A 25350-nucleotide genomic window follows, 5' to 3' on the forward strand; every position below is an offset into this window, starting at 1 on the left:
TTGCTATTCAGACAGCAAAACAGTATGGTCTGTATGGATCATGCCGAGGCCTACTAAAATAAAACTTCGTTTCTTTTTAAAGTGATAGTAAAATCCACAATCTTCGTTTCCCTAAGACTGACGTCGCAAGCCGGATGCAACGAGGGAAGTCCGCTAGAGGTTAACACAATCATCGTGCGCGTTTGTCATTAGTACATCGGTAGGTCATGCGAGGTCAACACCGAGGGCTCGAGTCTGACGCTACGCATGACGGGAAACAGTGCAGGGTCATCTGACGCACGCACGCGACCCACTGCACGCGACCTAGTTAATAAGGAAAGCTTTTCTTTGATTCTGACCTGCATCGCATCAGTAGGTAAAGCTGTACAACTTGAGCACTTGCTTCCTTCCTGTTGGCAAGCTTAGCCAGGTCATGAGATCATGATTTTCTAAATTCTATTTTTATTTTTATTATTATTAGCGAGCGGATTTCTTTGCCAACCTAGGCAGGCGACTAGTTGCTAATTGTTCAGTTTTATTAACTGTTGCTTCATTTAATCTTTTTTTTTTTTTGAAGCTACTGTAACACATTGACAACAACCTTTCTACTTGTTCTTTAAAGTTATATATGATTTTGATGCTCATTATAATTTTATATTTCTTAAATTGTGTTAATTTTGCTTGCTCGTGTTTGTCATGTAAAGATGAGGTAAATATGATCGCATATTGACCTCTAAATATATGCCAAAGATAATATGGATCATATAATAGTATTCTATAGAATTGTGGCATTCTATTATTATTACTCTTGTTATTTATGTATTTTTTATTAGAGATAAACATATACAGTTCTTCGATTGCATATCTTTCATCTTAAACACTCGTGCTCAAACACACAGACACACTTATTCGCACAAATACACAACACACTCGAAACATGGTAAACTCATTTCTTTTATTTAAGATGAACACAGTCTTCTTGGCTCAAAAGTTTTAGTGTCGTGTACAAGAGCTAAGCGTAAGTCACGCGAACATAAGTCACCAATAGAATACATCCGGGTGACTAGTCTATTCCCCTTTCACTCCCCATCTCCCTCCCCCCATTCGCTTCACACATACCAAAGACACGAGTTCTCTTAGTCATATTTCACATATCAAATAATGCGGAACAACCTGAGCTTTCCCTGTTCAGTCAAACACTCATCACTAGCACTCCTCCCATTGACCCCCACGTCAGCGTGACCTCCGCCTTAGGTCCACTGTAGCTCGGTCCTTGATGTAGACACTAAAGGATGAAGGTTGCCATAAGTCATAGACGATCGCTACACTCCTACTAGGAAATACTTCCTCGACAGCCCAGAGCCAGGCATTGAAGTCACAAAAACGTTTGTTCAAGAGATGGACTGATTGTATACTGGAGGAGAACGACCTACCAGATGAGTCACTGAAATTGTTTAGCACTCGCTCGCGAGCGCGCGCACACGAACACACATGTTTTAGAGTTTCTAAAATGACAATATTCTTGAAAGGAAACGCGCACAGAAATTCTAAAATTAATGCAGTCATACTTCTTTTTTGAAGATGAATGTAAGAAGAAAAACACATTGGGTTCTCGCTTTAATTACATCCAGGATTAATGCACTCTTCGTGAACGTCTTGTGCCTGTGCTGTCACCCACTGCTGTCACATTGACAGTTGCTCACTTCTTCTTCCCTCTCGTGATGATAATTGAAATGGATTTATTCTAAATTCTTCATTCGCTTTCGATCGAGTCCCTGAGGTAGAGTGAATGAAATGCGTGTTTCTGCACGTGATTGTTTTCTGCTGCACGCACAGTCTTTCTGTTACCCGTTCAGCACTTCAGCGACTGGCCAACAACTGTTAAAAATGAATACATGTACACTGCATCGTCAGATCATGTCGTCCATGCAGTCCTCACAAAGCCACGCCCCCTCCCATGGGAGTCGGAATGCAGTGACAGTTATTTTGTGACAGTTGGCACAATCCTTTCGGCTTCCAGAGCTAAGGCGCTGAGGGTCAGGTTGCCCTCCAGGGGAGGATTTCGATGGTGTAGTCTGCTGGACTACAGTTCCATCAGCGAGGCCTGAGGTTGGACTTTTCAGTACCCGGACGTTGGCTTTGGAGGATCTGAAGCTGGTTTCCAAATAACCGTCGTAGACTGGACGGGGTTTGTCCTCTGCGTGGCCTCTGTCTGTGACCAACTGAATCTCTTCCAGTCGATGCTGCAAATCCTGCAACCTCAGATCCATCTGGCGTTTCTCCTCGTCAGCGTTCCTCTGTGGCCGCATTGGCCGAGTCCTTCACTCTTGACCTCGCGGATTGTTCGAGAAGGAATCTGTCACTCTCTCGCAGAATCCGACTTCGAGAACAAGCCAGGTCGTACGAAGGAGGTCTGTTGGGTGTCGGTGCTGTGATGGTTGCAGAAGTCACAGGACTGTCATCACAGACGCCGCTTGGTTCCGAACCGACAGAGTCACTGGAGGTGGCTGTGCCGTAACCGGACTCACCCCCCGCCGTACACCCATCGTTCCCCGAGGAGGCCGAAAGGTCTGAGGCGGAAAAGTCTTCGTCCGTAATGACGTCACATCCCTCGGTCTGGAACCGGAAGTGCGGGTTGCGGATCATCATCTGCGTGTACAGGTTCTTGACGTTGTCAGCAGACACACGGCAGTTCTCGCACAGGTAGTGTTTCCGGCCAGACAGGAAGGAGGCGTTGGGGCGGCAGGAAGTGCTGCGCCGCCGGCACTTTTCGCATTTCGTCGGCTTACACAGCTTGCTGCGCAGGCGCGCGACAAGGCCCCGGGGCCCGTGCGTGACAGGAGCGGCGGGCACTGCACGGAGTTCATCCTTTGTTCGGCCGCTACGGGTGGCCGACTGCCCTTCAGGGGTGGTCCGTCCGGCTGCCATGGCAACTAAGGGGCGTTTTGTCGTGGGTGTTGTTGTTGTCGTGGCTCCAGCTTTAGCCTTGTGGCTGTCTCTTGTTTGTGAGCACAGCATTCTTTGTCCTCGTGTTATCTTTTTCTCGTGGTTCTGAAAAAAAGATCGATAGATAATCATAATGGGTTAACTTGTATTACTTAATGATAAAACTAAATAAATTCTTTCAAACGCTTAAATGATAGGTAATTTTCACGAATGTATTTATCTATTTAACAAATTTTGTTAAAATCTTATAATCTTTTCCCAAGATCTCTATTATTATGATTTACTTATATTTTATTGTGATTGGGAGACATAAATGTCCCGGTATTTAGGGAATTTTCTTTTCTTTAACAAAACCGTTAATCACTGAAATAAACTATATCTTAATAGCGTAGTTTAGTCACTTTAAAAAAAAAACTACATCATTTCCAGCGATCTAAACATTTTTTAAGAAGACTACGGTATGACACTAATTCCATTCTTGAAATGAAAGGACATTAATGTAGAATAATTAATGAGGCATAATTGTTATCAGATTAGCCATTTTCGTCTCCAATAGTTTCCTCGTCAAACGTCTATCATGTGAAAGGTCAGTCCACTTGGTAAGACTAGTATAAGAACGCGCGAAATTCCTCGTGGTTGAGATTATTTGAGCTTGCCCACCCGCTCTGCAAGGCTGCTTCACACGCACTCGGTGACCTCGTATCGCGAGACAAAGCGCTCTAAACGACGGAAACGAGAGTCGTTCATTCGTAACGGATGCGGCACGACGGAGCACGACACCTCCCACGTCGTGACCATCTCCAGCGTGCCGACTACCACTTTGCGGTTATCAGTAAAAGGAACACGAGACCCGTTAATAACGGCACTGCCGTTTGAATTAATAAAAGATAAAAGAAAACACGGACTATGCGAACTCCGTAGCAAACCCTACCACCTCCCAGATTATCGTTATACTAGCTTTATGATACGAGACCCTCGAGTTATCGACTAAAACTAAAAAGGTGATATTTAAACTTGACAAACATTTTAGAAACATCCTAACATGCGAGACACAATTTTCATAATAGAATATATTGTGATAATTAATGAAAACAGCAAATAGTTTTAAAAAAAATAAAAATGCTAATATTTTAATGCGCAAAAGAACGCGTAGCTATCGTTGAACCCCTGTCGTATTACAATATTTAAAATAATGATAAAAAAGAGAGAAACAACTAAGGTAAATGACATAAAAATAATGATGTAGTGAAAATAATATGAATATTTAAATGTTCCACAAAGTACTAAACTCATAAGAATTTTAGGCTACTCTTGGGTTGGCTTGGCGAAGATAGACATGTATTTCACTGGTGACAAGTATTAACAAACGGTATGAACAGTCGTGATCAGACATACCTGGTACTAGTATCGCCAGACCTGTGTCTCCATGAACGTCTTGGAACAAACTGCGAAGAACCCGCCGAGCGGACCTCTCGCCTTGGATCGCCAGAAGGTTAAATGTCACGAAGTGGGGGCCACATACTTGTCTCGTTTTCGTGCCTAGGCAGAGCTTTGTACTGGTCGCCACATTAAGTGCATTCCACGGGCCCACCAGTGGCGTGCTTCCCACGAGGAAACGTCGCAGGTGATTCACGCAGGTAGTTATGAATGAGGTTGAGGTTCGGTCTCAGGTATGCCGGCGGCGAAGTGTTCAAAGAGTTCTCAGGCGGAAAATCTCCCACCTTGTCTATTTAGTGCCTCTTGTGACCAGGCCAGTTACACGAAGATTTACGGACAATGGCAGGAGGTTAAGGTGACACACACACAGTCCCCGGTATATACAATACCATCAAAGTCGTGTTCACTGCCCGTTAATTAAGTCTTTGCTGCGGCTCTAAAACATTTACAACCTTCTTCTGCAACAGCAGGCACACTTATCACAAAACAATGTGTATGACCTGTACTTTCACATAAAAATAGCCGTGAGAAATTTCAGCACTTATTTAAGGAAATATATATGTCGATCATCCAGCCTTGTATGGACCAGAAACCGCTATATAGGCGACAGCAGTAATTTCTCACTGATGAGGCAATCGCTTCAAGGCCAGCGCGACATAGAAGGATGTTGCCTCGACGGCTGTGGAATTTAAACTGAGCTGCTGTGTCCCTTACACCCAGCTATCTACCCTTCCATCCAACGGGTGACATAAGCAAAAACATGCCGCGACTTGGCGGCAATGTTGCTCCTACTCCGGTGCTTGACCTGAATCAGATCCCCTGTCCTCTAAAAATATTTCCCCCAGCTAGGCTTAGATGAGATAACACGGTGTAAAATTTATCCTCCAGTCATCGCCATTACACAATCACTTAGTGAGTTTAGGTGGACAAACATAAAAGCTTCATAAAGAAGTGTGAACGTGATCGTTGTATTTATCATGAACGATTTAAATGAATAATTAAAGAGGTTTACAAAGTGATAGGTAACATTCTTAGTCCAATGGAAAATAATTTAAAAATCGGACAAGACTAATTTTACCCTCTTTTTTCTTTGAAACATAGGAAAGCAAGAACAAGTTTTTCGACAATATCAAGTAACAATGAAATGATGGTGGTGGACATATTTCAAGCGGGAACCATTTATTGTTGAGACCAGCAACAGGATTGCAGTGAGCGCTATAAATAGATAGGAACGGGGATTCCCCAACCTCAGCCGTGAATGTAGAGAAATGACGAGTGAAAGTTGCAAGCGGTGTTCACACGGTAACAATTACTAGAACATGCAAGTGATTAGTAATTTGTGATGAGAACGTGACTATAATTAGCCACAATCGAAACCCGAGACTTTCATTAGCAATATATGGTTTCTCCCTTCAAATACTTCACGCATTAATAGCTGTCGTGTATTGACACGTGAAGCTTGAATGCCACGTGCACACACACAGTCCACATTCGCACGCCTTCACAGTAACAACTAAAACAACTTATGTGAGCATGCAAGGCCAGACAGACAGACGTCGTGTGTATGTGTAAATCTGTCATTCACCAGGTAAACAGACTGCAAACATTCAGACCCGAAGGGCGTATCCACAGCAGCAGGTAAGGGCGTATCCGTAGATGAAAGCTCTAAAAATAGAAGCAGATTTTTTTTTTTCAAGATTACATGGCAGCTTAACAACGGGTTTAGAGTTCACCACGTGGGCTACAGGTAATAGCCAGACAATAAACACTGGTTGCTCTGACTGCAGTATGCACCATTGTTCGAGCCAGACTAGACTATATTTAGTGACAGCAAAGTGCACCGAGTGCTTGAAGTCATGTTGGAGGAAGAGAGGGGTTACTTTTGTTACTTTCATTACATCCTTTCGCATCCTGTGTGTTTAAGAGAGAGAGAGCTTTTTGCTAATGTCTGTGTCATTTTTATTCTCTCTCTCTCTCTCTTTCTTTCTCTGTGGAAGAAAGAGAAAAAAATAATAATTAAAGCTCCTGCATTATCACGCGTGTTTGAAGTATCGTTGTGTCTCGAGGTTCTGTGTGTGAGAGAGAGAAAGAGAAAAGTAAATATATATGTGTTCACGTGTTCAGATACTGTAACTAAATCTACGACTGATGGATGCTATAGTCGTGCTTCGGGTCTTGCATCACACCTATTCCGAGCCAGTGAATGGCAGCTGATGACCCTTCAGTGATGTTACAAGGTCAGGCTGATGTCAGGGGGTCGCTGGAAGCTGAACTCTTTTGACACAATGAGGGTGTTTCCTCCAGCGGGCAGAGGAAAAGCTGTCTGAATGAGCTCGATCCTGACTGAAGGCTCCTAATTCTATGCCTTGTGTCCATATCGGATTTCAAGAGCTGAGCTTCCGCTCGGCGAAATCTTCTCACGCAGTCGTCACGCTGTCACGTGGCTCATGGCTGCAAGTATCGTGCCTCTCAGTCCTCTGAATGCCCTCAACAAAAACAGTGATGAGGTCTGCCTAACGCTTAAATTATAGCTTCTTTTTCAATTACAGTACGTTACAGAGACTGACGAAATTAATAGTACGTACGCTACCAGAAAGAAAAACAGAAAAAAGAAGATATACAATGACCGACTGGCATGGACAAGATCAATGAGTGCAAGAAAAATACATGATGGATGAGTAAACACTGTGCATAAAAGAATAACTGAAAATATTCGTTTCAACTTTAAACCTAGAGCACATGTGTGTAATGATACGTACGTGTGTATGTACTGTATGTATATATATAGTTAAAGTTAATATTTTATTTGATGTTAACTGCCTGGCATTAAAACTTTCATGATAATGGAAACATCAACACTACACGAAACATTCCTGTTGAGTAGAGCACGATGTAATGTAATAACAAACAGTTTTATTTACTGACTCGAGCGAGGCCAGGCAAGTCTTAAAATAGCCCATGACGTCAGCTCAGGGAAAGCTGGGCTGAAAGCTTGACTAAGCATGACGACACTGTAGGGGTCAAGGCTGAAGGGTCGTCACTTTCTGTCGTGCTCAGTGTCATGACCTTGGCATGACGGGGCTGTCATCCACCTCTGATGGTTATTGCATTAATTTAGTCAACCTAATGGAGGAAGTGTTCACAGATAACTTTCGCTCCATTGTCTTCATCCACAAAAGCGTACAAATGAAAGTAAAAAAAAAAAAAAGTATTTGAGTGGTTTTAAAAAATTCAGTCAAGCAGAAACTGATTTATGAACGACCACAAATGCTAGAACAGAATGAAAACACTCTACTGTCTTATGGTTCATGATACATAACTGTTTTTGTGTCTATAGACTGCCATGGTTTGCGTGGTTATTTTATAGTCACAGAACCCATAATGACTTCTGAAAGTATATCCCGCGCTTGTCCTCCATGTCTGTGTTGACGACGACGACGAGACGACAACAACAACAACAACAACAACAACAACAATCTGTATGACAGAAAGCAAAGAGTGCTCCTCGATCTTCCAGATTACTGAGGCGACAAGAAAGAAACACGCTTTAGCCGACATTTTTTTTTTTTTTTATTGTCATTCATCATTGTCGCTTCTTCAGTCATCGTCGTCTAGCAGGTGATGAAAGTCATGGCGTCCGATCCTCAAGGACGGAATTTCTGTAACGACTTGTGTTGACGTCAAGAAGCTTAGGGAACGTTACTTTAGTCTGATAAATAATGAGCTTCGTGTTTATTCTCTCCTCCATCTGTCTGTACTTCAGTCGCATGCAGATATGTCTGTGGCCAACGAGTGTCAGTCGTCCAGTTCCGCTTCAAAAGCTATAGGAATATATTTACGTACATATATTTATATGTGCAGAAAAATACTCTCTACATTTTTGTCTTTTTGTTATGACAATGTCTTTGATGTTACAGAGGAAATGCCACTTGCTTTCTTTTTTCTTTTATTTTCTCGCGGACAAACAAGGACATGATTATGAAAATGAACCGTTTCCTTGATATTCTTAGCAGATGAGGTTTACAGATTAGATATGTACGGCTTGAAGAAGATATACTACACCCTCTCCCCACAGCATAAAGACTGGCGCTTTGTGTCTACACTGGCTGGTCTGTTCTATTAAAAATAAAAATAAAAGAAGAGAAGGGGCAAGTGAAGTAATGTAAAGTAACAAAGGCAATTGTGAAAATCATTTAGCCCAGCGGGCGGCTGACTGTGGGAAAATTTAAATATAAAAAGACAGCGATATCGAAATGTATGTTTTTGTTGTTGTTGTTGTTTTGTTTTTTGTTTATTTTTCTTTCTGCTACAGTCTGAAATAGCTGGTGTGAAATGGTTGATCCATCGTCATCGCCTGGGGCAACGGTGTGCGACCTGTGATCTCCGCCAGTAGTTGCAGTATGTGTCAAATGAAATTTCCGACTGTCCACTACATGGTTGTCGAGGGGCAGCCTGTCGGAGACACAGCCGTGTTCCCACCTGTGTCCAAGACTGGGGAGGAGTAGGCGGCCCGGGGAGTGTTCGTCGGACGCGGACTCGTGCTGGGAGGAAAGTGTTTTATATTTTTCCTTTGTCAAACTTAGAGTGAGCTGATGACAGATTTGTGTATTCAGAGACCCATATTGCGTCTCCTATTATTATTCAACCTTGTTTTTCTTATGATTATAATTTGTTTGTTTTACAATTGTCCTGTTGGTTGTGTTTGCACACGCAGTTGAAAGTGTTTACCAGTGTGGACGTGCGAAAAGGCGGGAGAGTGGGTGTGTGAGGGTGAGAAAGTCGGGTGAGCGAGCCAGCTGAAGTGTTCCCTTTCCCCTCGGGTGAGTTAGGCCCATCCTTCTCCCCACCTCATTCGTCACACAGTCATTCTGTAAACTGTTCAACGACAAGACGATGATAGAATGACAGATCAGACAGTCAGGAAAGGAAGTGAAAGTGTAGTAACAAAATACAGTGGAACCTCGGTTAGCGAACGCCTCGGATAGCGAATATGGTTAACGAACAAAATTCGTCAAAAATTGTCTCGGATAGCGAACAAAATTTCGGATAACGAACAGCCACGTGAACCCCACGTGACCGACCAGCGTGTCATCATTCGCGCTTGACGCGCATCCTTCTTATTTGATAATCCACAAATAATGGCTCCAAGAAGATTAAGAGCAATTAATAGTAGTAGTAATGACAAGCGGCCATGGACAAATTTTTTCCTTTAACCTCAAAGCTAACAGAAAAGGGAAGTCACCCCGATTTTACAATGTCTGTTGCTTGCCAATTTCTGATGTTTTAATGCTTTCGCTCCATTTATATTGCATGTTCTCAAACTTTCAAATATTAGCGAGTCAACAGGGGCTGGAACCAATGGAAAAAATTGTTTCGGATATTTCGGATAGAACAGCTTTCCAGAACGGATTAAAAAGTTCCACTGTACATAAATATGCAACATATTGTACATGTATTGTCAATTTGTTTTCCTTAAATTTGCAGCATTTGAGGACTTTCTGCTGCTGGCTGTCAATAGTGTATATATTTTTTAAAAAAGTATTTCTTTTCGCTTTTGGGGGAAATTTAATGACAAAAGGTCAATGTCCAGATCCAAAACTCCTCGATAAACCTCATGGGTTGTCAAAACAAACCAACAAAGCCCTGGTATTTCATACTTCCAGGACTTGATGCAGCATATTGTGGTACTGTGAAATCTCAGGGATTATCAGCCACATATATCTACTAACAAAACCCTCCAAGTGCTCTGAGGACTTGCTCCTGTATGTAGACATCGGTAACTCCACAAGTACCAGTGGGATGTTGGGGCACAGAAGGCCCGATAGTGTGAAACAAATTCAATGGTGGATTACTGTTACTGACATCCACATTGTTCTCGTTGAGTCTTATCATCTTTGTCACATGAAGACATAATAGCTTTGGAGTTATGTGCTCGATAGACATTTTGAGTCCGTAAAGGGAGACTAATCTTTGAGAAGTGTACTGTATAAGATATTTTATTTTTCCTTTCCATCTCCCATAGATTTTCAGATTCTCGCAAGATCCTTTTTCTATCAGATGTTTTTACTAAATTTTATTTCTTTATATTCTATTTTATTTTCATCCACCTCTTTGATAATGAATTGTGCTTTTCAGCAATTTTGTATAGCTTCTTGACAATTTGTTTACGTTTCTTTTTATCAAAGATCATATAACCTTGTTCATATTGCCACGATGCTCGGCTTTGTGTGGAGGGGGCAGACCCCATATTGAGTGAGCGTTCACATTCTTGGCTCCCCAGCATCTTTTTTTTTTTTTTGATGGGGCGTCTACACACAGTACCAAACAAATTTGACAGAGGAATCCAGATGACAGAGTGGGATGGGAGATGTGTTGACAAATCACTATAGTCAAGACGCGCCTGCGGTCATTCCCAGGGAGTGGGGCTGGTGCGCCACACATCTGCTGAAGGGTGACCTGGACAGTTTTGGCAAGATCACTGAGGTAACAGATATATATATGTAAAGGACCTAAAGGCTGAGCAGCTATATGATGGTTGCTTGTCCCAATAGTTGCGAGTAGAAGCGACTATGCATGAATGACCAATTGGATGCAGTGAAGTTGTTGAAACAGCCCATTTCACATCCTGCGAGATCGCGAACTAACCTTTTGCCACTAAGCTCTTAAAAGACGATGTAAAATGTATAAGAAACTGATAGAGATGCAAAAACTTTCTTAAATGTCTGAAAATTTCTTGAGGTGCTTGGAGCACTGTACACTACAACAACAATTTAACTCAGGAAATTCCAATTGTAATGTAGCATGTAGTTCTCAACATACCAAGGCTTAATAAAATATCAAGACATTTACTTTGTATTGCAATGCTGTTACAAAGTATACAACATTTATTTTCTAAAACAAGGTAGCAACAACAAAATGCTTATACATTATTAATTTCTGATCACAAGTTAAACAGTGCATGTGTTGGATTAGCTCATGAAGTGATATGAATTGAGAGGTATGACAAGTTTTTTTTTTTTCTTCATGTCCCTGATAACTTTTTTATATACAGAAATTGTGTGTTTACACAAGTATATTAATGCTTTTTCAAGTCAGTTAAATGCTGATAACATGATTTAGTTCCAGAAGGGTTAATTCACAGCTTGCAGTAAATAATCAGAATACTGGGACAGTCATATGCATCAGTGCAGCCATGAAGATCTGTTGAAATGGATACTTCCATAGTAACAATCCAGCAATGAGTTTTAGGAGTTTTTCTGAGGGATTTTGATTGTCACCTGAAAAAGAAAGTATACCAAAGCTCATCATAAGCAATCAAAACTAAATGGGCAACTTTCCTGTTTGTTTTAATTAGAAAGCTTGTAAAAGTTATGCATGTATGAATATTACATTATTAGCACACTACACCTGTGATGGACTTAAAGGGTAGACAGTGCCATGCACTCTAAATCCCATTCTTGGTTAAAACAAATCATTTTGAAAATTGTTTTCTGTTAATTGTTGAATATTCTGGATGATCTTAGTGAAGCATTGTCTATAAAAAACTGGTGATAATGACCCATGCAGCATTGATGATGTCAGCTTGTCTTTCTTTTTTACACAACATTGCAAAGTCAAAATGTAATAATTAAGGTTCAGGATGAAAAACAAATGACACTTACTGTTTTGACTTCAGTGTAAGCCTCCAAACCATATTCTCCCAGTTCACGACCATTGCCAGACATCTGGTACCCACCAAATGGTGCTGAGGCATCAAATACATCGTAGCAGTTTACCCTGTTGCAGCAAATACATATAAAAGTGTTAAATTATTTTAAGTATTTTGTTCCACACTGAAAATGTGCAGCCACCGCCATCTTTTGTGTTTGATTTTGCTTCAGTTAGCATAATAAAATTTAACAAATAAAAGTTTGAATAAGGACAAATTTTAACACTATTAAAACTAAGTAACCCCTCATATTGCAGCTCACAATGAAAAGTAACAGACTTCAACTATTTCACTAATAACACAAATTAACAGGAGTCAAAGACATGAGCACAATTACTGATGAGCCTTAAACTGACCAGACAGTTCCAGCTCGCAGACTGTTGCTAAGGTAAATGGCTTTTTCCAAGTCTTTTGTGAAGACAGCTGCTGCCAAGCCATAGATAGTGTCGTGGGCTCGGGAAAGAAGACTCTCCATCCCTTTAAATTTCATAATCTGCATGACTGGCCCAAAAATCTGAAAATTGTTCACAACAGTGCGAGTAATCACAGCTCTACATTAAATCATACAGTCAACAAACCTTATATTTAACCTGGTAAAAAAAATTCAAAAAATGTTTATACTTCATGACATTACACAAATATGTTCAAGGATTTTAGCAAGAGCTTTCACAAGTGTAATTCAACACAAAGGAGTTTTGGCAAAATTAGCATTATCAGATATGCATACATACCCTCTGTGTATGGCAAAATGATCCTACCCTAAGTACTTGATAATGTTTTTGCAGGTTATAATCCTAGCTCAAGGTGTCTGTCAATAGAGTATATTTTGATAAATGGAGAGCTGAACTCACTTCTTCCTTTGCTATCCGCATGTTGTCCCAACATCTGCGAAGACAGTAGGCTGGATGTAGTACCCACGGTCACCATGCCTACTACCACCAGCCACAAGCTTAGCACCTTCTTTCTTCCCACTGTCTATTAAGGAAAGAATCTTTCGAAGTTGTTCAGCATCAACCTGCAGAGTGAAAAGATCCTTACAAGCACATCTGGATCACAGCTTACTCTTCTTGCAGTATACCTACAGAATACTAGAACATGTTTGAGTCAAGTGTTTCAGTGAAATATCCAGTAAGGCTTTGACTCACACTGACTAAAAGTTCAAAAATAATATAAATAAACAGATTGCTGTCATGCAACCCCCCAACACAAAAAATCAAAACAAAATAAAATAATAATAAAAAAAAATGCTGCTTTCTAGTAGACCTCTACAGATGATCCCAATAAAAGGAAAAACAATGCTCGTACCTGTGGCCCCTGTTCTACTCCTGTAAAGGGGTCTCCCACAGTTCGTTGCTTTGCTCGAGCTGCGCTGCGCTCTACAAACTCATCATAGATTTTCTCTTCCACAAATATTCTTGATCCTGCACAACAGCACTGGCCCTGGTTGAAAAACAGACCAAAGTGGGCCTGTTCAACTGCTTGTTCCACTGCAAAAATAACAAGAAATTATTTGTCTTCTGCACAAAAAAAATAATTTGTTTTGAAATGCAAGAACTGCAGTTGCTGGCTACTTTAGCAAAAACTATACAAGTATTTATATCTTACACAGACAAATATAGACAGGCAGACATGCATATATTACTCACAAAATGTTAAGGGTCAGATAGAAAACAAATCCCAAAATTTAAGCACAGTAAGTGTGACTGTTTGCACTTAACATTTTTGAATTCCATTGAGTATGAAGTGTGAAAAGAATTTCATATGTAAACCAATTCCATTCCAAGATTTGGGCAGTGAACTCCATTTCCACATCAGAAGGCCACAGGAATTGTCAGTGAACTTTGACACAAAATGTGTGGCCATTGTTTGCAGCTTTTCAGGATGTCCAAAACATGTACAATACAGACAAGTCAGGTGAAGATGACTATTTTAACTAAAGATTGCTACTACTGCTTATAAAACTCACTATCTGCATCTGAGAGAACAATGAAGAGGACTTTTGCCTCCCAGTTCCAGAGTCACACGCTTCAGGTTGCTGCTTGCAGCCATCTGGGCAACCAGATTTCCAATCTGCCAAGAATGTTATTACACCTCTTAGAAACCCTTTTCATGTTATAAAATCTGGACAACCACTTGCCCAATCTGTCATAAACATGTAAAATTCTAAAGTTCTTTACGCTCATTCTTATAAACATCTAAGCAGCTAGATGTCCAGTCTCTCACGAACAACACATGTGAAATTGTAAAACAGTTTGTTCACCCATCCTTACAATATTGTTTTACTCCTTGAAATATGTATGCATTCTTACATACTGTGCACTTCAAACAAAGGACAACACCTCATTACCTCTGTGGAGCCGGTGAAAGCCACTTTATCAACATTCATATGTTTTGCAATAGCTGCACCAGCAGTAGGACCAAAACCCGGAATGACATTGATCACACCAGGTGGGAAACCAGCCTGTTACACAAGCAAAAACAAAAACTTCTTATGTGGTCTTTTGGACTAAAAATTCTCTTAGTAGTATAAAAAATAATGTGGGAATCAATCTTGTCTTATAAAAAAAAATTCTTGGCATGTATGTTAAAACACTATTTATAAACTTTCAGTATTCCCACATGTAAGTCATGCAATTAGGTAAAAATGGATTAGACAAATGTCTTTAGCATGAAAAACATGATATCAAAGTGTTGTCACCTCACGAGCAAGGCTTGCAACATACAATCCTGTCAGTGGTGTCTGTTCTGCAAGCTTCATCACCACAGTATTGCCCATGGCAAGTGCAGGTCCAAACTTCCAAGCTTGCATCAAAAGAGGGAAGTTCCACTGCAGAAGAAAAAGCCTACATCTTTAGAATTGACTTTTAGAATGTTACAAATGATAACTTAACATAAGAACAATAAGAGAGAATATCAAGGTTAGCTGCACTTTGTCTTCCTGTAAAACTAAGATTTAAAAGTGTTCATATATACAAGGTTTTGGATAACTGCTATCAAAACATTTTAAATGAATCCAAATTCTCTTAATGAAAAAATTGCTAACAGAACTATGATTACGTATAGACATGGACAGAATTGAAAAAGAAATCATGTGTCTTGAATGATAAATTCTCCAAAATCTACATTTAAACAAACCAGTTTCTGCTGTGTTTCAAGGAGTCTTTCAAACCTGTCTTCCCACAGAAAAATGCAAGACTACTGTGTTCTTCAAAATTCTTCTAGCAGAGGGTATCTATTTTTTTTCTAAACATTTGCTGAAGACCACAGAGCTGAGAAAAAACTGTGGCTGTCTTGTGCACACCACAATACACAATGTTTTTGATGTAGGCAAGACACCTCGAGAGACATACCTATGTGTATATTGATATAGTTCAAGATGCATCTCAGATACGTACAGGTATGATCTGTCCACAAACACCAACTGGTTCATGTCTTGTGTAGGAGAAGTAATCACCATCTGTAAACATCACATTAAACGGAGCCATTAATTAGACTGTGGACATGGTCAGTATTTGTACAAAACAATTCCACTCACTACAGTCTCTCAAGTCTGGACATAAATCAACCTCTGTGGCATACCATCATTCCAACAGTATACCTTAGACCATCGTTCCTTTGTGTCAGATAAAATCAATTTGGCTGTAAACCTATTAGAGTACCACAATGACTGACAATTCACTCCATAGACCTATAGCTAATAATTGACATTCCTAGCTTTTATTTCCAATATGCTTTAAAATCCAGCACAAAATAAAATGACTTAGATAACTTTGTGAATAATTTATCAAAATACACATCCTACTTACCAACATCAAGAGTTTTGCCAGAGTTCTTCCCAGCCCAACCAGCATAGTATCTAATGAAGAAAAGAATTACACATAATGTAAAAAAATAAGGCTGAGAACACATACCAAGCCAAGCCAACATTTCCTAACCCTTTGAAAAAAGAAAAAAAAAGCCCTCATGCAAAGACTAGAATATTAACAATGTAGACTGGGTGAAACAGGACACCAGCTATATTTCCTGATCATGAGGGTTTCACTATAAATGGTCAAGTGCACAGCGGATATAAAATCTGACACTAGTTGTTATTAGTGAAAGAAAGGTTGTTAAAATTAAATAAAGTGTCTTGGGCATTTTAATGTGATGTTATAATAATGGGAATAAAAGGGATGATCAGATGCAACCATACAACTATGAGCTTATTAATATATATCTATTAATATATATTTGCAGAATCAATTTTTTTAAATAAAGTCAATACCAAGCTGAATTTTGTACATGAAAAAGACACTATTATACCTGAATACTATAGCTGAGTTAAATTCTAATGACTTACCTGTAGCACTTGATGACAAGGTTAAGATCAGCTTCGAAACACATCCTATAGACTTTTCCACTGTCTAATGTTTCCAGTGACTGCAGCACACCAGAAAAAGATTCATGAACTTAGTGTTGTAAAGCCTGCAATTTTCTTTTTTTTTTGGAGAGGGAAGCCAAGAGGACATGCAGCTCAAAATTAAATTATCGCAGCATTATTTCTATTAAAGAATCTACACAAACAACAGTAGTTCAAAAAGAAAATGCTTTCATTCAAATTTTATACCTGAAATTCTGACATTCAATGAGCATGATGCATTCAATTCATGAAGTAGATAGTCTACAGCATTGCTACACAGAACTACATCCAAAGATTTTCCTGCACTAAAGATGTCATGTTTAATTTTTTTTCTGAGCGCTTCTGTCTAGATTTTTTACTGAAAACATTTAAATGTATTATTGGATAAAGACAGTTCACACTGAAAGCCTCATTTGATAAATTTTAAATAAAAAAAAAATGCAATAAAATTATTATATTAAATTATACTAAAAAAGTATACATTAAGAAAAGTAAAGTTGAATTTGATATAAAGAGCTATTTTTTTTTTACACACACACACATGCACAATCTGCTTTAGTCTTCATCAATCTGATGAAACAGATTTGAAACCTACAGCCAGATACTGCTTGTCTCTCTCAATCAAATCAGCCAGTCTGTTTAACAGCCTCCCACGTTCGGAACCATCCATCCGGCGCCATGGTGATCCAAGACGGAAAGCTTCTCTTGCTGCAGCAACTGCACGATCCACGTCAGCCTGCCGGAACACAAACATCCACTAAAGATGATATTTATACCTTTTAAGCCATGCCAAGACACAATATGACAAAGAAGAATAGACTGAAAAAGAAAACATGTTTAACTATTAGGTAAGTTGCAACTTCTGTTGGATGTATGGATGGACTGATGATTGAGTGGCTTGATACCAACCTTGTCTCCTTCTGCTACTTGTGTGATGACCTCCTCAGTGCGGGGATCAATGGTGGGAAAAGTCTTGCCACTGACTGCATCCACAAATTCATTGTTGATAAAGCACTGAAACAAAGATTAAGATAAGGTTGCTTTTATTAGTAATATAAATGACAGATTTGTATAGCACATACTCACATTCATAAGAAAATGTTCTTAGAGCTTAAAACAAGAATGAAAACACAAAGAGGAACCAAATAACAATATGATGATTCTGCAGAGGAAGATGAGCAGGGAAGTAGCAATAAGCGGAAAAGGGAAGAGGGTGTGTGTGAAAAAGGACTAGCATTGTGTTAGGAGTAATGCTCAAGGAAGAAGTGCATTTTCAGTGCATATTTCAAGGATTTAATTGTAAGTAGGTGGTGGATATGAAGAGGGAGAGAGTTCCATTGTTTTGCTGCACAGTAACTAAAAAATCCTGTGACCACATGTATAAGTTGTTCTGGTGACAGGAATAGCCAGGAGATGGTCGACAGACAAAAAGTGTAGTTGTCTGGCTGGGACAAGAGACTTTCAGAGAAACAGAGCAGGTTCCAGCAAAAAATTAAAATACAGCACAGACAGTTTGTACTAGATGCGAGAGAAGATGGGGAGCCAGTGCAGAAAATGAAGGAGAGAAGTGACATTGTCTCATTTCCTGCTCTAAGCACCAGACTTGCAGTGAAGTTCTGGAGTTTATGGATGAGGTATGAGGGGCAGCCTGTGAGCAGATTTCTCCACACGCACTTAAACACTTAAGCACCAATTTAACATGTATACACACTTATAAGTGTGTATGAAAATGTGCATGCAAATATGAACACACATGTACTCTGCAATATTGTTGTATGTAAACAAGTTCACAACTTCTTTCCAGCCTGATCTAAATTTTAATTCAAATACACAACAACAGCTAACAATCACACCTACAGTTTCATGATTCTTGTACTCAATTATCAATGCCTTAACAGAAGCTGCTATTTAAAAATCTGGATTTCATTTGTGCTTCCCCTGAGGTTAGAAATGGCTTGACGCTTCTCCAGAAGTCTGGAGTACATCTCTTATACATGTCAGACTTGTTTACAGCTGGAGTAAGCACTTGAGTATAAACACTATTAATTTTGTGTGTGCGCGCCTGTGTGTGTCTCAAGTCTGCTCAACTGCACATAGCTCTGCTCCAATGTAATTCTTCTGTACTGAAAGTTTGGCCTTTACTAGCTCTCATTCTTGCTCTTCTCAGTTCTTAGTGAAGTTAGTTTGATGTCCTGCAGAAATTGGTATTTTTGAGCAAAGAAACTGAGCAAAAAATAAAACAGTCTGACTGTCAAAGTCATAAATTGTATGGCTGATGGTAGAAACTCTAAAGTAGATGACCAATTGAATAAGACAAGTAGACATTAGATATTTGTTAAATGTGTGATTCTCTCTCTTTCTTTCCACAAGTGTGCTTGTACCTCCTGGTAAGGACACCATAACCTGAGCATGATATTTTGAATGCAGCCTTGACCTCAACTCTGATAGCCAGCAACTAGGCCAGCAAATTGAGGCCTCATCTGCTGCTTAGCGCCCAGCTCATATTTCCCCTTGGACATTATCACTACACACTCTTCATATCCTTCACATTCATCAAGATGCAAAAGTGGGACTAACTAAAAGTTTTTTCTTTTAGGACAACAAACTTTTAGTCAGTTCTGTTCAGCCATTTGCATCTCCAATACATCCATAAAATTAATCAGATTTCAAAGCATGAATTTCTGTGTAGTTTTAAGTATGGACAAAAGAGATGCAAACAGTTGTACAATTATCCCTAAAATATCTGCGTTAGCTTATATGCAGTGGCATCAAATGAATAAAACAGGTCTAGGCAAGATAAAGATTGTTAACTTCAATGCTAGTCCAAAAAAAATAAATAAATAAATAAACACCTATACATCCATACATGAAAAAATATACACATGCACAGTTATAATGGCACAAAGACAAAAAGATAGGAGAATCTACTGACAACATGAAGGCATGCACACAGCACACAACATACTGTAGAAGTGAGCTGTTGCTAGGAGGTGGGTAGAAGGCATTCATGTTTGTCTAGTGAGCTAGAAATTTATGCTTAAGATAACTTAACAGGGGAAAACCCCTTACACTACAACCCGGAAAACAGTGATAAGCAGCAATGTTAGTCATGTTAGCCACAATGATAGCCCCCAAAATGCTTCATATCAAGATAAATGTGCAATAAGACTTGTTTAAAAGGAAGATTCAGTTATTAAACAGTTTCACACAACAGTCGACTGTATTATTTTGGTCAACATAAACATGGTATCATATCAAACATCAAAGTTGGTAATTATTGTAACATTCATGGGATGTAGGCTGTACATTTTGTGGACAATAATTCTTTGGGCTCAAAAGTATTCACAGATACTTTGACAACAGGATATACTGAATTTAAAAAATGTCTAGGATGTTTGTCACTCATGTTTACAGTTCCTTGATCACTGCATTTTATGCAGTGTCATTCATGCAAATGATGTTTAGACAGTAAACATTTAAACTCTCTCTCAAACACATGCAGGTTCTGCCTCTGGTCCGAGCAGCCTACTTTTATGTAAAAATGAATGCACAGATACATTTGTTCACACACACACAGAGAATCAACTCACAGATGCCGTTGGACATTCGATTTACATATCTTCCTGCTATAGATATACACAGGTATACATATCAAAGTTACCTTTGCGAACTTGATGTCAGGGTTGGTGATGGGCTGGGGAACTGCAGCAGCCGACATCCACCTGTACTCATGGCGGAGCACAGCTCGAGCACATGAAGCCAGCTGTCCCCGCAGTAACGACGCCATCGCGGTTTGAGCAACGACACTATAGGCGATAACGGATGTTTATTAGAACAAGCACAGACACACGCACAGCCACGTACACAAGCTCCACTGGGTCTCCGCTGATTTACCGTCGGCGTCGTCTCTCAACCCCGGGCCAAACGTCAAAGGTCGACAGTTCGTGTGGAGCCTCGACTGCAGTCTGTGGTCTTCTATCAGCTGACAACTTCTCTCTCTTTTATATCAGCCTCGGGGTTCGCTTCTGTTATCAGCTACGACCCCTTCCTCCCCACCTGCTGTGGCCAATAGAAATGATCACCGACGGTGGGCAAGACCCTTGTGTGGTGTACAGAGCTCGCGTACTGCTTGCTTACATATCAGGGTTGGTCTTGTCATAGTATGACATACATATATTGTAATATATATATACCTGGTTCATGTCTCATTACCCACCCCAGGATTCTGCATCAAACGACGTTTTAGATAATTACATGTTTGTCTGACTAGTTGTTACAGTGTAGCAACAGCATGCATCCCTCAGAAGAAGCTGAGTGTACCGGACACAGGAATTACACATTTAGGACGATTTGCTTCTAATTTATACTTAATTAATTCGTCACATACACAGACAATAGTCATACGATTTCTATACCTGACAGATTTTGCCAACTGTGAATTGTGTTGGACATCAGCCCCTTCCCGACGTCACGTTGGCCGACAGATGCCCCTTAACCCCCCGATGCCCCTTAACCTTCCGAGGATTCGACTACTGTATACGAGAGATAAAAGAACCACTTGTGTCCCTTGTTCCAATTCACGTGAAATATTAATTGCATACATAATAGGCCATGGTGAAATGTGGTGCCCCATAACAGCAACAACTCTCATTTATTATTTCCACTGAGCTGCAAGTAAACCCTTGAGTGACAATTAAACTCCTCGACCCCTTCTATGCCGACCGTGCAAGGAGAGTGAAAGGGTTGTGTATATATGTCAGTCCGCACTCACTCGAGGCTGCGGTAGGAAATGTTTGTTCAAGCGTAACAGAAAAAATGTTTTGAATACTTTTACCCACTTCAAGCAGATCGAGTGTTACCGACTTAACTTCTGTCCTTTTTTAACCTCACGAGGTAGCCTTGTAGTTTAACTCCCATTCTCTATCTCTGGTGTGTCCACCACGCGAAGATAACGCAGCCTTATATAAGCGGTCTTTAAATTTTCCATATTTATAAATTATCCAAGACTCCCTGTATAAACTTGTATTAGCAGTTGTCTCTTTATAAATGTTCATGGGTTATTCCTAGTGTACGCCGACTAGGGGCAGGGGGGCGTTTTTAGCTGCCTTACAAAATATCTCTTCTCCTCTTTAGTAGTAGTAGCAATAGTTGCTCAACGTGCTGCTACATGCAAAAATAATTTTCTTCTACCTTTATTCCACAGAAAAATGCTGACAAGCTTGGCAGAGAATGTCATCGTTTCTCTCGTTGTCATTCTCTTTAACTGTATCTTTGTGTCATTGTTGAAGTGATGCGATGATAGGAACCTCACCCAAGGTTTTCTGGATAAACTCCTTATCAAAGGTTACTCAGGAAAAATTGAATGAAGTGTGGCCGGACGATATATGGCAGAGACCTGTAAGTGGCTGTATACAAGACAGATAGATAACCACAATCTCTGACTTTTCCACCATATACACTTCACTCTCCTGCACTTCTCAAGCTCGTGCAAGGTTCGTGTCTATCGTTTGTGCACGTGAATCAGCAATTTAACAGACGATCGAGAGATCCCTGACTAGTATAAATACTCACCATGTTAGCTCGGATTAAACACGGAGAGGGAGAGAAAACCAGTATACCTTCACTTTTGCTTGAAAATATGTGGCAGGTTCCAGCTGGCTGAGCAGTTTTCTTTCCCCTCCCACCTGTCGTGCTTCTCTCTACAGAACCTTGTTTACCGGATAGTGTACAGATATATGTATATATACACACATGGCTGGTCGTGACAGTTCTATGGCAGGTTCTGACAGCCTACTAATCCTTGAGCACAGAAAGGACTCTGTATTAATTGCCGACAGGTATCTGATCCCGCTTGACAACTGGTGTCGAATCTCGCATCTCTTCCCACTGTGCTATAGCAGAACCTCTCCGGCCATTACCCTTTCTTCTTCTATTATTATTAATCATTATCATTATTAAGTTTTACAGGTTGCCCACAACTTGAAAAGTGCCTTGCACTCTTATTTATTCAAGGCAGTATCAGATATTAGACTCAAAGTTTGAAGTGAGTGGTACACTTATGCATGTGCCATTGTGTGAGGACATCTTTGCATTGCACGCACCTGTCACTACGATTCAGAAAACAATCTTTCTCGCAGTTGTGTGTTTAATGAGCAGTCTTTGAATGAAACTTGGGTCTTTAAATTTGTCCAAGACCCGTTAAACTCGGTATGGAGGCACACGATGAGACACGGCCAAAGACGAGTACAAATTTTGTAGTGGACCAGTGTCTTTCGCGAACTCTAATGAAGTAAAATGTAAAATTCCGGACGAGAGGGAAGAAGAGAATCGAAGTGGATGCATACAGGATATCTCTCTGCCTCGCAATGGTATAGCTCCTACTTGTGTCGCCAAGATGCAAGTAGGTAAAAATATCTCGAGACTAATAATTATTACACAGACAACCTGCTTGATTGACAGTCTGTCCGTGTTGCACGCGGTTTCTCTGATCGCAAGCTACAGTTTCTACCAAAATGGTCGCTGTCTGGGAAAAGTCTGGCATCAATTAACATCTTACAGATCTTCCCCTTCCTACACGGCTTCTCATGCAGCCCCAGTCTTAGTTTCGCCCAGCACACCTTCACGAAGATAAATATTTTAAGTCTAAACAAGTTTGCAACAACATGACCGATTCCAGCTGGTGAATAAAAATCAAGTGAAAACCAGTTTCACCTACGTATATATATATAGTATGTGTGCCATGGTGGTGGTAAAAATCTGCAATGACGATATACTAGAAATACCACATGAAGCACACACACACACAATAATAATCAGCATAATCAGACAGTCATTAAGTAATAAGGGAGATAAGACAAGATCGACAAACTACACAAATTACATGAAATGTATGCCAAAAGATCTTTATTGAGTGACAGATTTCAACAAAGTGGTTTGCAATGACATTGTATGTAGTGTCCATAAAACAAATAAAATAAATATCCTCCATAGAAACACAAATTATGCACACACAAAATAAATAAATAAAATTCAAACGCAGAACACTCCAATGCCCATACGTTAAGAAACTTGCAAATACATGCCCCTTGGTGCCGTCCAATATTATTTCCCACTAGTCCTACTTTGTTTAAATACTTTGGTAAAAACAACATAAACACAAACGAAAAACATTGCATGATTCTCTCCATTTATCTCACACAAGCTGGCACTAACACTCATGCGCACACAACCATGCATCTATATACTTTGTGTGCCCACAAATACATATAAAAACCTCTAGACAAATTTAACAGCCACAAACTTGGCTGTTGTTAAAACAAGTTCTAAGGGATCATCCTTACCAAATAAACACTTATATGACTATTTCCATGCAAACACAACATAAATTATGTTCATTTTAATTGTGATACAATGCAATCCACTTATGTATGTGTCATCTGGACCAAAAAAAAAAAAAAAAAAGAAATGTAGACTTCAGCACAGTATACCTAAATGTATCATGTTTTGCATCATGTTTATAAGTGGAATGCTCTGCACATGTTTATCTTGTGCATTAGGAATGTCAAAAGATCAGCAGCCGAGAGCAATTCTTTGTCATCTAATCTTATCCCCAAAGCCTCCACACCCAAACACAAATTCACCACTACAAATGTTACAAGAGTAACTTAGAATTGAGCCAAAAAATTAAAACAAATGAGAGCATGGAAACTTGACTGAGAAAACTCTGGACCTGGGTTGGGGTGCAGGAACATGATATCCTTTCTGTACACACATGAGATTACAAATTTCAGTCTCAATGGGCTGTGTGGATGTTTGAAGATATGAACAAAACACAAATGGTTATGGAAGCCTGACTAGGTCATGTGTTACCGCTTGCAACATTAACTCTGAATGAATCATTCCCCACTGCCATTTGCAGTTGTCACAATAAATATAAGCATCTTTGCAGAGGCCAGGAAATGCAAGTAAATGATGTGGTTTGACAAAGATATTATTTCATTAGTCATTAAAAAATAATCCCTTTCTTCTGTTATTAGACAATTTCATTTGATCCATGTATCTTAAAATGCAGTCAGCTCATTCAGAAAATCAATGTTCAATCAAGCAACAACACACTAGCAGAAAGCAAGAACCCAAAAGATAGAAATCTCCATGGATGTTGTTATGTAATTCATACAGAGATCTGAAGCAACACTTTTATCACAGGTGCTTTATTTTTAAATAAGAAATAAGCTTGGATCTATAACTAAATAGTGGAGAATGCTTTTAGGTGACAAAATTTGTCTGAAGGAGTCTGGTTTCCTTCCAGACCATCATAATTTAGCTAAATGTATTTTGATAAGTGCATTGTACATGTGGCTTAGTACAGAGAAATTATAAAATGTTGATCATACCAATTTTTCTTTTACAAGAGAGTTCCTTTACAAAATGTTAGATTTAGTTCTGCTTCTTCTTGCTCTTCTAATGCTCAAATAATGAACATTCTCACAACACATCAGCTGGTTTTAGTCATGGCGTACAGATACCTCTGCTTTTTTTTCCCTTTTCAAAGGTTTATGAGCAGAATAAGAAACAAAAAAATCCATGTGAAAATCCTATCGCACAAGGAACCAATGTGGCAGCACAAATTAGCTAGATCCCACATCACTGAAACAGCATGCCCTCATCATCAGAGTCCTGCTGTGCCTCAGTGTTACGTACAAGCATGTAGTTGTCCATGTCGATGGAGCGACAGTGGTTGATGGCATAGCGCAGTCTATCAGCCATAACCTCACAACTGCTGTACATGGGTAGTCGCAGCTGGAAGAAGCAGGTCTGGGAGGTGGGCAAAGAATCCAGCCCCTGAGAGAAATACAAAGGAAAAAAAGACCCCACGTTTTGT

The 25350-nt window shown here is 39.8% G+C and overlaps 3 protein-coding genes across 3 annotated transcripts in view; all 3 read right to left on the reverse strand.

Moving 5' to 3' along the window:
- Nucleotides 1-914: 914 nt before the first annotated feature.
- On the reverse strand, nucleotides 915-5196 carry LOC112554557. The gene is made up of 2 exons (XM_025222371.1): nucleotides 4321-5196; nucleotides 915-3030 (listed from the first exon to the last, which is right to left on the reverse strand). Exon 2 carries the CDS (start codon nucleotides 2995-2997, stop codon nucleotides 2266-2268), a length of 732 nt encoding a protein of 243 aa, XP_025078156.1. The 5' UTR covers nucleotides 2998-3030; nucleotides 4321-5196; the 3' UTR covers nucleotides 915-2265.
- A 6015-nt stretch (nucleotides 5197-11211) lies between these two features.
- Nucleotides 11212-20522, reverse strand: LOC112554276 (aldehyde dehydrogenase, mitochondrial-like). The gene is given in 16 exon segments (XM_025221987.1): nucleotides 11212-11639; nucleotides 12024-12138; nucleotides 12427-12584; nucleotides 12922-12950; nucleotides 12953-13085; nucleotides 13376-13557; nucleotides 14037-14061; nucleotides 14063-14140; nucleotides 14418-14531; nucleotides 14769-14897; nucleotides 15466-15527; nucleotides 15877-15926; nucleotides 16410-16489; nucleotides 17065-17205; nucleotides 17379-17483; nucleotides 20131-20522. Coding segments are annotated over 16 exon segments (1560 nt in total). The 5' UTR covers nucleotides 20257-20522; the 3' UTR covers nucleotides 11212-11606.
- A 2833-nt stretch (nucleotides 20523-23355) lies between these two features.
- The window catches only part of LOC112554366 (probable E3 ubiquitin-protein ligase HERC1), a 56443-nt gene continuing 54448 nt past the window's right edge, over nucleotides 23356-25350 (reverse strand). The window contains exon 82 of the mRNA XM_025222122.1: nucleotides 23356-25310. Coding sequence (XP_025077907.1) covers nucleotides 25113-25310 — 198 coding nt within the window. The 3' untranslated portion in view covers nucleotides 23356-25112. The remainder of the gene's footprint in view (nucleotides 25311-25350) is intronic.

The sequence above is a fragment of the Pomacea canaliculata genome, linkage group LG13, assembly GCF_003073045.1.
Source record: "Pomacea canaliculata isolate SZHN2017 linkage group LG13, ASM307304v1, whole genome shotgun sequence".
In the NCBI taxonomy this organism is placed as follows: domain Eukaryota; kingdom Metazoa; phylum Mollusca; class Gastropoda; order Architaenioglossa; family Ampullariidae; genus Pomacea; species Pomacea canaliculata.